The sequence below is a fragment of the Stegodyphus dumicola genome, chromosome 4 (genome assembly GCF_044657685.1).
Source record: "Stegodyphus dumicola isolate Sdum_Otavi_A_Nest chromosome 4, ASM4465768v1".
Classification (NCBI taxonomy): domain Eukaryota; kingdom Metazoa; phylum Arthropoda; class Arachnida; order Araneae; family Eresidae; genus Stegodyphus; species Stegodyphus dumicola.
Window position 1 is genome coordinate 53,655,662 of NC_140771.1, and position 15,017 is coordinate 53,670,678.

General features: G+C 33.0%; 1 protein-coding gene across 3 annotated transcripts in view; it reads left to right on the forward strand.

Annotated features, from left to right (window-relative positions):
* Window positions 1-8,520, forward strand: part of LOC118200314 (UV-stimulated scaffold protein A-like) — a 74,996-nt gene extending 66,476 nt beyond the window's left edge. For all 3 annotated transcript variants that reach the window (XM_035372268.2, XM_035372270.2, XM_035372269.2), the window contains exons 14-16: window positions 1,889-1,988; window positions 2,740-2,938; window positions 8,375-8,520. In XM_035372268.2, coding sequence (XP_035228159.1) covers window positions 1,889-1,988; window positions 2,740-2,938; window positions 8,375-8,459 — 384 coding nt within the window. In that variant the 3' untranslated portion in view covers window positions 8,460-8,520. The remainder of the gene's footprint in view (window positions 1-1,888; window positions 1,989-2,739; window positions 2,939-8,374) is intronic.
* Window positions 8,521-15,017: the final 6,497 nt, after the last annotated feature.

The following is a 15,017-nucleotide window of genomic DNA, read 5'->3' on the forward strand; positions in this document are numbered from 1 at the left end:
TTTGTAATTTATGTTTATATTTACCAATTGAATAAATAGCACTAGGTTTGATTTATATACAAATGTGTGTATTGAAATTCAGTAATAAAATTTTAAAGATTTGAAATGATTAAATGCCTATTTAGACATATTGTATTCTTTAAACTGCAAATGCAAACTGAGAAACCTTTTGCACTTTTTTTTCAATAAATCCTTTTACTTAAAGTCCTAAAACATATACAGGTATGGACTAAATTTTTTATTATTTTTACTGCTTATTTAAAATTATATACTTTATAGAAACAAGGATGGGTTTTGCAAAATACTGAAAGGAAAAAATTATTTGAAATGAAAATGTGACTGAGATCATATTTGTTTTAAAAATTTTAGATAAAAGTGTATTTTTTTTCTCAGAAACTAATTCATTAATTGCAAAATCATTCCTTGAAGTTATTAAGAACACTCTAATCAATACAATAAAAAACTGGTGGGAGACATTGAAAATTGTAGGAGAAGAAAGACATTTTAATTGTAAAATTTTTCTTCAAAAATTTAAATTTAAAAAAATACTAGCAAAAACTTTTTTTCAGCTTAAAATTATTTTGTCTCACAAAACCATTTAATAATAATCATAAAAAGTAGATGAAAATGCTTAAAAAAAAAAATCATTCAAAAGGTACCGAGTCTCTTGTCGTGTTGAAGCCGAAATGCACTTGTCTTAACTTTAGTTTTAATTTGAACGATATTTCTGGAATACCTAGCATCAGATAACCTTGTCTGTATTTGTCTATAATTTCCGTACCTTGTAGGGTTCTATCTAATTTTTGGGGGGATGCTATCACATCTCCAGACATCTATAAGCGCGATTGTTTCGCTGACAGTCCAGCGAGCAGTAACTGAAATTAAGTGAACCGCGCAGTATAGTACGGGAAATCTCCCCATTTGCCCTGCTCCCGAAAGGTAAGGAACATTCAACCAAGTTCTACTTCCAATTCGGCGAGGCAGTTAATGCTTGTTCCATGTGAACGGGACACGTTGGAAGAACTGGTTTTCGCTACTGGTCGAATCTGCTCTTGTGAACGGGACTAATATTTATTCAAACGTGATTCCTAAACTATGTTCTGGCCAGAAAGTAGTAAGTTGAAGTTAAGAATTTGACAGGAAAGGAATTTAACTCAAAATTTAACTGTTAATAAAATTAACATAATCCTTACAACTTAAAATGGAAACAGACGTAATACTGCCTAAGCATTTCAGTAAATGTTATTAGATTATTAATAATTATTGAGCTAACAGTAAATAAATGTTATGTATTCTTTCTCATTTATATAGCAATAAATACATTTTTTGCTCTGTTTTGTTTTCTGTTATGCTTATTTTTAATGTACTGTACTGAAATAATTATAATTTCAAAGAACTTGTTTAGAATTGGATTAAAAAATAATTTTCTGTATATTATTATCATACAATCAAAAATGCTCATATATTCTAAATAACAATACATTTTTAATATTTAAATGCATATCTTAGTGTTGTTAAAAGTTAACAAAATTAAATTTTCTGAAAGGTTTCTGGTTTATAAGAACATGTATATTTATATGAAACTTCCTAAAAATGTAATTTTAAAAAGGTATAAGAGAAAACTGTATTCAAAACATTCATAGTTATAATCTTAGGGTTTATTACCGATGACAGAATGATTGACATTATAATGACTTTTCTTTTGTAAGTCCTCAATATAAGCATCCCTTTTATGGCAGAGAATCAATATATGGTTGTGTGACAATTAAATGATCAAAAAACATTTATCTATTTTTTATATTTTGCATATTGTACAGATTCAGGATTTATTTATGGTATGCAGTTTATTATGAATAAAATTTTAATAACTTTTATTGTTCAATTCTAGTGCCCATTTCATGGGAAAATTATAAAACGAGATTCACAAGGCAATCCAGTTGATAAAGTAAAAAGTACATCAAGTCCCGCTTCTCAATCTTCAGCTACAGGTATGTTCTTTTTTCAGTGAATTTGAATTTTTCTGAAATTCTTCCAAGTTGATAAGAACTTCCAATATAATTTGAATAATTTTTTTAGCTTTGACCTGCATTAACTTTGAACTGTTACATTCTGAAGGTTTACAAAAGTATGCTATGAGTACCTGTTGTTTAAATATTTTTTCTTTCCAACTGCTGATATTTAAATACAGTGAGGTTCCGAGGCGTAGCTAAGGTTTTAAGCGCCCAGGGACACCTAAAGATTTTGCGCTTCTTTCTGTGTTCCAAGAATGGAAAATTTTTCATTCTGAAATGTGTATCATCAGTTTGGTGCCCCCCTAGATGCTGTACCCGTGAATGGATGACACCCTTTGCCCCACCCTAGCTACGCCACTGGTGAGGTCCAAAATTCTAGGAAAATGTTCAAAACATTTTAAGTGGTGAAATTTCTGTAAAGAAGGCTAATATTTTGTATCGTCATGACAAGTTAAATATACAAATTAATAAATGATTCATTATACTTTTTATTAGTTAAATACAAGAAGTTTTTGTGTGTGCTTGGGTGTGTGTAAAATTAACAAAGATCTCAAGAACAAATTTGCTGATTTAGATCATTTTTCCATATTTCTTAGCAACTTAAATTCAAGACTCTGAGAAAGAAACAAGGAACTGTTATAAAATTTTTAAAAAAGGACTTGTTTTTAATTTTGTTTAATATGTCTTCTAATTAATGATTTTTTCCCTCTCCTTGGCCATCATATAGCTGTTCCTGATTGGCAAGATCCTGAGCTTTTACGAGACATTGAATCAGCAACTGGACTGAACTTAGAAATTCCATGCAAGAAATCAAAAACTGGAAAGCAGGTAAAAGGAAAACAAGGAAAGAAAAAGTGTGGTTTAACCAACATTAATGTTCCTCGGACTAGTGCAAGAGAAAGGTTAACAAAGAAAATTTTGAAGAGGTAAAATTCCTTTTAATATGACAATGAAATGTTACTTCCAGCAAAATTCTACTTCGAACGTGCATGAATATTCACATCTATAAATATCATTAATAATTATGGCACTTACATATACAGTACTTAAGTTCTCAAGCCATCACTTTACCTAGTGTTCACTACTTTTTCTGAATATTACCAGAACATTTAAGTGCAAAGCACAAAAGAAAAATATACAAAACACAATTTGGAGAATTTAGAACTTCTAATTGCAAAGGATAGGTACACAAACAATTGTGTCCACTCAAAAATCTCAAGCACACAAAAGCACTCATTCTAGAAGCAATAGGAATCATAGCAATTTTTTTATCAAATACCAACCAACTTTTGTCTATCAACATATATTTAGTTTTAAAAGCGCTCCTGAATTCTATATTTGTTATTAAATTTATTGAATAAAAAGTCAAGGATTCAAAAGATGTCTGAAGACCAGAAGTTTGTTTTTTAATCAAAAAGTTTATACCACAAGTGAGGAATATGCAACTTTCATGAGTTTTGTGCGCAGCTTCTAGCTCTTCTATTAAAGCTAGCTCTTGTATTAATTAATATTTAATTATATAGATTATGACAATTTTAAAATTAATAGAATTAAATAACGTGCTGCCATCTGTTGAGCGTAACATGAATTAAAATGCTGCAGTGCTGTAGCTCTTATGCTCTGTCATAGCCTGAAGTTTAAGTACGTACTTTTCCCCCTCTATCCCAACCCTTCAGTGTTCCCCCGTATATTGCAGAGTTGATGATCTGTAGTTATTTATGCATGCTTGTAACAATCTCATCTCGTATTGCTAACGCCCACTGTGAGAATCTAGTTGTTATTTTGCTTTCATTTTATGGTTTCACTAGTACGCAGTTTTATTGTATTATTAGCAAGTATACAGTTTCTTAAAGATATTGTTTATATTCGTTTTTCCATGATTAAGTCAAACTGTAAGAGAAGAGTTAAATGATGAAAATAGAGCATTTAATGCTAAGTGGGAGTTAGATTATTTTTTTACTTCTGTGAAAGTCAAAATGGTGTGTTTATTGTGCAATACAGTTTTAACTACCTAGAAAAACATGAATGCAAATAAATATTATTTGACTCATAAAGAGCATAAATATTACAAATTAGAAAGTGAATCTCGACAAGCTGCAGTTAAAAAATTGAAAAATGAAAAGCATCATCGACAGGCATCTTTTAGTCCTTTTGTAAAGAGAAATACCTCTGCAGTTGATACTGCTTGCAAAATAGCACATATACTTGGAAAAAGAAGCAAACTCTTTAGTGATGTAAAAAATATTGTTGAAGCAGTGGTATATTAGATCACAAACAGCTGCCTCTTTCAAAAAGAACTATAACAGATCAACAGCACGAAGTAGCTCAAAATGTAACAGAGCAACTTCATACACTTATATAAAATTAATATGTTTATATTTCGATTGCTTTAGATGAAAACACTGATAAAACTGACTCTCACAGATTTTATATTTTATTCATGCTGTAACTAAACATTTTCAATGTTACAAAAAACTTCTTGTGCTTCTAACTGGTAATCTCATGGAGTTGACATTTTCGAAAACTCCAGAGAAGTGTGCCATCAATTACAATTAAATGTCAGTGCCTGCACTGATGTCACACCTTACATGAGAGGTATAAAAAAAGGCTTCATTGCTTTAAAAAAGGAAAAACTTGAAAAATTGGTATCATTTCATTGCATTTTGCATCAACAAAATCTCTGCACAAAATTCACCATTTTGCAAGACACTGGATAGAACTATTGTCATTGTCAACTACATTCGTGTAGATACAATGTGTTATCATGAATTTCTGCAGATGCTAAATTTAGATGAAAGAGCGTATAGTGTTGATCTACTGTATTACTGTAAGGTTTGCTGGTAGGTTTTGATAAAAGTTTTAACTTTACGATGACAAATTAAAAATTGTTGTTTCAAAAAAAAAAAAAAAAAAAGGAAAACTTTGTAATCCATCAGATGAAGCACTTTGCGGAATTTTAATTTTTGTCCGATATCAGAAAAAACAAAACAATTTAAATAGTTGCTTGCAAGGTTAATTGAAGCATATATGTAAATGTGGCAAAGATCCGAGCATTTAAAAAAAAATTGCATTTTGCAAAACATTGGTTTCTTGCTTGGATATATCTTCAGAACACTTCCTGGAGATAGCATTGCTATGAAACTAATATCTGAACAGTATTTAGTAGCTATATCTGAGGCTCATACGAAACTACAGATTAGTTATTTGATTTGGGAAAAGAGAGTATCTTTAAATCCATTTTTGATCATAGAATGAATCCCACAGAAATCTGACAAAATGTTGCTGAATATCAATGCCTACAAGATCACGCATACCATTTACTTTCCTGCTTTAGAAGTAATTACTGCTGCAAGTCAACATTTTTCTCATGACAAAAATTAAAACTAGTTTAAGAATGCAAATTGCAGAGGCATATTCAGGGCATCAATTAAGACTGCACATTATGAAGCTTGACCCAAATATTCAATTACTTTCAAGCAAGAAACAAATGCAAATGTCCCACTAAATTAAATTTTTAAATTATTGTATGAGGGACATTCAAATGAAAAGGTATGAAACGATGCTGTGGGTGTAACTGAAGACGTCACAAGTCATCACCAGAAGCCTGAGCACAACTATCCCACTGTTTTATGAGCTGAAGTATTCACTGTTCCCAGAATTCCTGTGGCTGTTAGAGGAGCCAGTCCTCCACTGTGTACTTGAGTTCGTTGTCCAAATTGAATTGCTTCCCTTTGAGATTTTTTTAGCAGACCAAACCCATGGAAGTCGCAGAGTGACATGTTCAGGCTGTAGAGGGGATGCTCAACCTGCTCCCACTTGAACTTGGTCATTCACTTTGTGTGACATTGGAAATGTATGGGCATACGTTATCGTGGAGTAGAATCACTCCCTTTATGATCAGCCCAGACCATTTGCTCTTGATGGACATGGGTAGCTTACAGAGTGTTTCGCAGTATACATCACTGTTAATGGTTTTTCTGTTCTCAAGAAATTTGATGACTATCAGACCTCAGATCTTGAAAAAGACAGATGTGTAACCTTGCCTGCTGAGGGCACAGTTTTGGACTTTTTAGGGGAAGATGATGTCTCATGCTTCCATTGCATGCTGTCCCGCTTATTCTCTGGCTTGAAATTATGGCACCAGCTCTCATCATCAGCAGAGATCTGCTCCAGGAAAGCTGGGTCTTCATGATACCAGAACAAATGTTGCAATACTAGCCCCATACACATTTCCTTTTACGTTTCACTGAGCTTCTTTGGAACCCACTGCGTGCATACTTTCCAGTAACCCAATCTGTCATGCACAGTTGTCCACACTGTTCCAACACTAGTCCCCAACATCATTGCCAACATTCACTTTGTGACACGCCAATCACTTCTCATCAGGTCATTGCCTTTGTTCATGAATTCACCTGTGATTACCATTTTATATGGCCTGGTCTTGGGTCATGGCTCAAACGTTCCCAGCTTTTTAAAAAAATGGGTTCTCCACTTTTTCACTCACTTGTCAGAGCACACAGTCTTTCTGTATGCAGCCATTGTCCAGCAATAAATATCAGCTAGTTTAACCCCTTCCACAGTCAGAAATCTGATAACACCTTGCTGCTCCTCAATTGTCAAATTTTGCTATGCGAATGCCATGATGTCCTCATACATACTGATGCATCAATTGGATGGAACATATAACTGCCTACTTCTCATCTGTATTATGTGCAGGCACCAGTACATGTGCACAACCACACTGGACACTATATTAGCATCCCAAGAGATGCCTCACCATGTTACCTCAAAGCAGCATATTCAAATTTCAAACGATTTTGGTTGTTACAACGTTTCATACCTTTTCATTTGAACACACTTCATACATATTACACTATGCTAATTTTTTATAACTTTTTATTATTCTATTGTATATCATTATAATGTAATAAATGTATTTAAAAATACTTCTGTTAATATTATTACTACTTAATGTTATTATTTTCCTATTGTATTTTTAATAATATATTTATTTAAGAATACTTTATTATTTTTATTTGAAGTAGTATTGAAACATATATATTTATTTATTAAATAATAATTAAAGATTAACATTATAACAAATTATTACCTTTATGTGAATACTAAAAATATAAAACGTTGTAGTTTTAATAAATAATATTCTAGCAAAAATATTGCAGCTTTAATAAATAAACGACTAACTTTTTTTTATTTCTATATAATGCGTAAACTGATAAAACTATACAAAAAATATAATAATTTCACAAAAGATGCATTTATAGGTATAACAACTTATGTGGTGTCCTTTATTACTACTTAATTTAAATGTGACCTCTAATGGTAAAAAGGTTCCCCACCTCTGGTCTCCCCTCTTACTAAAAGTTGTGCTGCAGTACTCAGAGACCCCACTGGGAAAAAAATTATATTAAAGGTGTTTCAGCAGAAATCTACAATCCATCACAATCGCACAGGGTTTTGGACAGTAATTTGAAAAAAAATGCCTGTAATGCTAATTTGGAATTACACAAAATAACAAATTTTATAAAGGAATCCTAAAAGAAAGATGCTCAATAGTTATAAATAAAGCTTTCATGTCAGAACTAGATACAGTAGAAAAAAGTCCTATGGGTAACTTCAACATGAAAAGGTTATACAAACATAAACAGCAATGGCCCATTACCTTTCCAGCAGTAAAGCACCATCAGTTTATACATAAAGTTAGTTGTTGGCAACGAAGGATTATCAATAGCTTCTACAGAAATAGTGCAGATGTAATTAGATATTTTCTTACCTTCACTTTCTCTCTGAGGTCTAATCATTAGTAGTGATAAATGTGTATCTTAACGTTTTCCTTAGTTATTCTTATTTATTCTTAAATTTGTTAAAAAAAGAAAAAAATGCAAGATTTTTCTAAAATGCAGCTTTAAAATGAGGAAAACTGCTTCCTTAGCAGCTTTAGAACTACACATCAAGAAAAGTAATTATGGTTAAAATATGATGTATAAATTTATATAAATTGGAACAGAAATTTATTTTAAAATTTTAATTTGTGTTGTGTGAATTTTATTATTAAATATTAAAATACAATTTCTTTTGAAAAAAAATTACTTTCATATTAGAAAAATTAATAACTTTAATTTTTAATTGAGTAGAGGAAAGTCACTATAATTATTCATAAAGTCTGTTGTTGATGTAATAGCTAATATCAAAATATTCTTTCTTTAAAGTTAACTTGGTTGTAAAGCATTAAATTTATATTCTTGTTATGCTATTTTTTCAATTCATTCTATTATTTTATTTAATTAATTAATTATTTTTTTGAATCAATGATATTTTACAACAGCTTTGAAGTTTTTTTACAGATATAAGCATTATGCTCCCAAATTGGATGAAATGGAAAGGAAGAAGTTTAATGACAAATTTGGTGATCAGTGGAATTACTATTAACCCTCATAAATTGTATACAATTATATTTTTGTATTGAATAAAATCATTTGGTACAACATTATTTATGTACTTGTAGTTGCAACAAAATATGCTACATATATGTCAATGCTTAAGAAAACGTTTTACTAAGAATTCATCACTAAACAGTAATTTTCATCCATGATATTTTTTAAACATTAATGCATTTGAAATGCATAACACAAGATATAGAAACTATAATTCAATTATTCTTACAGTGGCATGCTTTGTTTCAATTTACAATCTAAAACCTTGAATTCAGGTATTACGTTTAGAAATATTAAATATGCATTAATACAGTCAAAAGTCGTTAATTCGGACACCCGTAATCTGGAATGATCTATAATCCGGACCTCAAAGCTACAAACTTTCTGCGCATGTGTCACGTTTACGCGTGCGCGTAACACCTTTACGGCTGCGAATTTGCGTGTGCACATGCGCATTTAATGTATAATGGATGGCATAAGCTAAGCTAAAATTATCTAATTCAGTTAATGTTGCAGATTGCATTGTTCCTCAATCTTCGAATTGGATCCGGCTTATTATTTTTTGCAGACTGTTAGGGCAATTTTATAAAAGTAAGCTTGAACTTTTGATTATGTGAAATAGAATTTCCGATATATATTTAGTAATATGTAAAGGATCTACAAAGCGAAAGTATGTTTCGAAGTCCATTAAACAAAAAGTGGAATTGCTGCAAAAAATGGATAAAGGCATATCCTTTGTTTATCTAACCATTCCAAAATCTGTTTATCAATTTCATGCTGCTCTGCGTGTGTGGGGCGGGGAGGGGGGGGGATCGCGGCATGCAATGAACTGGAAGTTGATCAGTCAGCACTATCCTTATCTTTAGGGCAGATGTTTTTATTTTTTTGGCTTATAATTCCTTACTAAATGTAGTATTTCATCTCGATGTACTCCGTCTTTGATATGATTTAAATCAAATTCCTCGTCATTATAAATATCACAAGTACACATCAAATAGTTTTCTGGTTCCAATTTTCTAATTTCGACTATGCGTAATGTATGCTTTACGCATGCGCGCGTTGAAAGAAATGTTTAATAAAGTAAACAAATAAATATTAAGTTTTTTTTTTTTTTTTTTTTTTTTTTTTTTTTTTTTTTTTTTTTTTTTGTAAATTTTGATACTCTTTAGATCATAATTGTTCTTTATTTCATAAATTACGGTTTCATATTTTTAATTTTGTAATTTCTGCATGCCATCTTACCAGATTTAAACTTATGATCTGTAATCCGTAAAAATCGATAATCTGGAATCGCCGAAGTCCCGACGAGTCCGGATTAATGACTTTTGACTGTATTTAAATAACAAACTAAATTGTGTATTATGTAAGCATTACTTTGTGTTTGTTTGTTACTTTTCATGTCTAATTTTGAAAAATAAGATGCTGATTGTCAATATGTAAAGAAAAATTATGCATATTAATATTTTTAATAATTTGTTTGATTTGCATGCCCTTATATTAAGCAGATATTTCTAAAATGCAAGAATTTTGGAGAAGTTTTTATCAGGTCTTAAAATTTACTAACCTTTTAAAAAATAGATTGCCAGAAAATTTAAATTTTTCTGCCAAAAAGTATTCAGTTTGCTTTCAGCTAACATGTTCTTTCAAGGAGAAATATATCTTCACATATATATATTACAAATTGATATAGTGTTATACATTGAACTAATATACTATTGTACATTAAATTCAGATAATCTTTTTAATATTTATTAATAATATCTGGTTACATCAAAAGTTTTCCAGCACCATCCTTAAGTTAGGAAAAAAACATGAAAGCAGTACCTTCAGTATGGGTAGTAGTAATCACCACACAAATATATTATTTTCTGCCAACGTTTTGGTAGTTTTTCAAAGCCTTCGGCCTTGAAACTTGCTGGCCCGAGTCCAAAACAGATCAACCTCTTTCAAACGTCTTGTACAGAATGGAAGATAGCACTAGCAAGATGTAGCTGCAGGCGTGAAAAATGGTAGAGGTCCAAAGTAGCAATGTCGGGTCTAGGTGGTGGGTGTGTCAAAAGATCCTATATGAGTCCATATAGAGTCCAGCCAGTGAATGCAGACACACGTTTTCTTGCATTATCTTGATGGAAAATTACCTGTTCGTGCCAGAATTCAGTTCAACATTTTCCCTTGATAGCACATGGAGTAGCATTTTGCTGTACCTGTTACTGTCGAGGGTTTTGCTTTTTTTTAGGTACTCTTTGTGGATAATACCAAGGTAATCCTACCAAATGGTCGTTTTGTTTGTCAAATTGTGCTTTGCGAGACTGCCAACCAGGCTCACTGGGAGCAAACAACCCCCTTTTTTGCCTATGTTATTGAAGTAAATCCACTTTTCATCACAACTGACGATCCTGTCCCGAATTTTGTCCTTGCATTGATATTTGATGATATTAGATTAGTCAGGTTCAAACACTTCTGTCCTTATCTTGTTGAATCAGCTCATGCAGCACCTAGCGTTTGTTTCAAGTTTACACCATGCATAGTGCAACTAATGGACATGGTACTAACGTCTAACTCCTTAGCAATTTCTCGAGTGGTTGTATACTGAACTTCCTCCACAAATTCACACTGGCAGGACTCATCAACGTCAGTAGGCCGGCCAGAGCACTCTGCTTTTTGAATATCATAGTCCTTATTTTTGAACTTTTGTTACCAAACCTTCACATGTCATATGATACAACATTAGGACCTAAAGCTGTTTCTATGATTTGGTGACATTTTATAGCTGACTTTTTGTAACAGAACTGGAAGTAAATGGTGGTTCTAATCTGGTAGCGTAATAGCTCCATTTTCAGACACCTTGTACTTAATGATATTTTTTTACAAATTTCACAATACAGTGTTATAAAGCAAGTCTCTTTCTTACAAATGGTAAAAATTGTTTGAGTAAATATGATTAAACATGGCAACGCGAATTATTTATGCAGACGCTATTTGCGGTGGTGGAAGACTTTCATTAAAATCCGATATTTATGTTGCAAATAACTTTTATTTGTGATTATATTTCCCATTTGTATTTTACAACATGTGTGGCAACACGCTTTTTATATTTTTCTCTTGGCAACGTTTTTTTAGTTGTTGTCACTGTTTTATTTTACCATGTAGAATTTACTGTACTTGTGCCATTTTGTGTTTCAATATATGTTAATTTAGATGAATCTCTGCTTATTTATTTGTCTCCATTCCTAACATTAGTCTTCATCAGGTTATGGGTACCAGCATGATATAACTGTGCGGGGAAATTTATGAGCGAAGTGGAGATAAACATTACTGGCAGTTCGTAAGCCTAACACGGCAGTTCTTAAGCCTTACGTGAGTCGGCAAATTAGTTCGCAAAAATGGAAGCTGCAAAGATATTGGTTCAGCCGTTATGCGGAAAAAGTGATTGGCCTATTTGGAAATATAGAATTAAATTCGTATTAAATTATCACAAAAACGCTTTAGAAGTTGTGGAAGGAAAACTGAAGAAGCCAGAGGAGCCTGATCATGCGGCCGGCGAAGAGATTCGAAAGAGATTTAGAGATGATATGAAGGTTTTTAATAAAGCAAATAATTGCGCTATGATGGTTCTTACGAACTCCATGACTGAAGACACTTTACAAAAGGTAATGAGATTTGACAGCGCAAGAGACATTTGGCTGGAACTTCACAAAGTATTCGAAGATTCGTCCGATAACCAACTTTATAACATATGTTTACAGTTCTTCAAATTCAGTTGGTCAAATGATGATATGGCAGCTCATTTGTCAAAATTGAAAAATCTATGGAATGAACTGAACAGTGGGCTTGAAAATAAGGGAAAAAACAGACTGCCAGAAATGCTGTTGATTTGTAAAATATTGGATACTCTTCCTCCCAGTTATTGTACTTTCAAATCGAGTTGGTTACTTCTTAGTGATGAAAAGAGAACTTTAGATTAATTAACCACCCAATTGTGCACCCATGAAAGAGAATTAAGAAAAGCTCCTAATTTTTTAGAAACTTTAGATCAGGAAGCATTGATAGCAAATCCGGAATTTAAGTGGAAATCATCTATTAACAAGAAAAACAATGGCAAGTGTAATTATTGCCACCAGAGAGGACATTGGGTCAGAACATGCAAGAAATGGATAGCTGATGGAAAACCGCCGAAACCCAGTCCACATATAGGGCCAAACAAGGGAAGTAAAAACAGTGTTGCTGCAAATATGACACTTCTAGCTGTAGATGATACAATATTTTCTGCAGAAACGAATTCTGATGATTGGTTTATTGATAATGGGGCCTCGAAGCATGTCGTCAATAACAGGCACTACTTTATAGACTTCAAAAGATTTAAGCTTCCTCATAGCATCACTGTGGCAAATGGAAAGTCATTACCAGCAATTGGAAAAGGCACCATCAAGATAATGACCATTGTAAATGGGATGAATCAAATCAAAAATCTTGAAAATGTCTGGTATGTTCCAGAAATAAGTAAAAATCTATTTTCTGTGTTAGCATCTCAAGATAGAAATCAAAACAGTGTGTTTGAATCAACATTTAAGGACTGCTATTTAAAAATAGATGGTGAAATAGTTCTGCATGGAACAAGAAATGCTGGTGGGGTCTCTTCAAAGCCGTGATGAAGACCTTAGTTCTTGAAACTCACATTGACATCAACATGACTGAGAATAATGAATCAACTCTCCAACTTTATCATGAACGATGGGGTCACCAAGATAAAAAGCATGTAAAGGCCATTGTAGAGAAAGAGTTGAATATTAAGATTAAGTCTGATATGAAATTATGTGAAGCTTGTGTATACGGAAAATCCCACCGTTTAAAGTTTGGAACCAGGAAAGCGGTTACAAAAGCTGGAGAATTGTTCTCGACAGATATTTGTGGGCCATTTGATCAGTCATTTAGGAAATACCGTTACTTTGCAATCTTCAAAGATGCCTACATCAAATTTCGATACTGTTTTTTCTTAAAGCACAAATCAGAAGTAAAAGATGTGCTTGAAAATTTCATGCTGAGAACTTAGGGCATACGGTTAAAGAAATGCTCAGTGACAATGGTGGAGAATTTGACAACCAAGCCGTTCGCAAAATGTTGAACAAGCATGGAATCTCCCAGAGGCTCACAGCTCCAATATACACCAGAACAAAATGGCAGTGCTGAACGAGAGAACAGAACAGTCCTAGAAATGGCCAGAACTCTCAAATACTCGAATGAGGAAGTGGACTTTCCAGCTTTCCTATGGGCAGAGTTCGTCAGTACTTCAATTTATATATTGAATAGGACAGGCAAATCTTCAGTTCCTAGTTCAAGCGCTTATGAATTATGGATGGGAAAGAAACCCAGAATAAAACACATGCGCATCATTGGATCGACTTGCTATACTCATATCCCAGTTCAGAAGAGGAGAAAGATGGACAAAAGGGCAACTAAAGGCTATCTCCTTGGGTATGATGGAGATGAAAGGTACTGCATTTACATCAAAGAAACCAGTACAGTAATCTGTTCCCGAGATGTCATATTTGAAGAGAAACCTTCCATGACTGGAAACATTATAACATTGCACCCACAACAAGTTTCTGGAAGAAATTCATCTCAAGATGATGAAGTTGAAAATAAAGTAATAGACGAAGGCCCTCAACAGGAAAAGAAGGAGGTGGAGGATATACCAGAAAAGGAGACTCGACCCAGAAGACAAATTTCAGCGCCTAACTGGACAAAGGATTATATCATGGAAAATTCAGAGATTTATGAAGAAAATCCTCCAGAGATAAATGGAATTACAAGTGGAATGCAGTGCAGCTGACAATCCGAGAAACAGAAATATGAAGGCTCAACACCCAAGAAAGCTTTCCAGAATGATCCTGAAACTTTAGAAGAGGCATTAACTAGTCCAGATGCAGAAAAATGGAAGTTAGCCATGGAAGAAGAGTTGGAAAATTTAAAACGAAATGAAACTTGGGACATAGTGCCTAGGCCAGAGGGAAGGAAAGTTGTGAAATGTAAGTGGGTCTTCAAGAGAAAACTTAACAAAGATGGACAAGTGGAAAGATATAAAGCTCGTTTAGTTGCTCGTGGCTACACCCAAGTTGAAGGAATTGACTACAAAGAGACGTTTTCTCCTGTAATAAAAACAAAATCAATTAGAACTTTATTAGCATTCTCAGTTGAGCAAGACTGGCAGGTTCATCAACTTGATATTACTGCAGCCTATTTAAATGGAAGACTGAGTGAGACAATTTTCATGGAACAGCCACCCGTGAGTCTGCATGAGAAAACACACAGAAAAGTTTGCTTGCTAAAGAGAAGCCTTTATGGACTTCATCAGTCTGGGAGAGAATGGAATATGTGCCTCGATAAATTTCTGAAATCAACGAGCCTAACAAGATCCAGAGCAGATCCTTGTGTTTACTTCAATAAAGAAAAGGAGTTAATTGTAGGTGTGTATGTGGATGATCTTCTTGTAATGTCCAGCAAAGAATTCATCATTCAGGAATTTAATGATAATATTGCAGCTACATTTAAAATC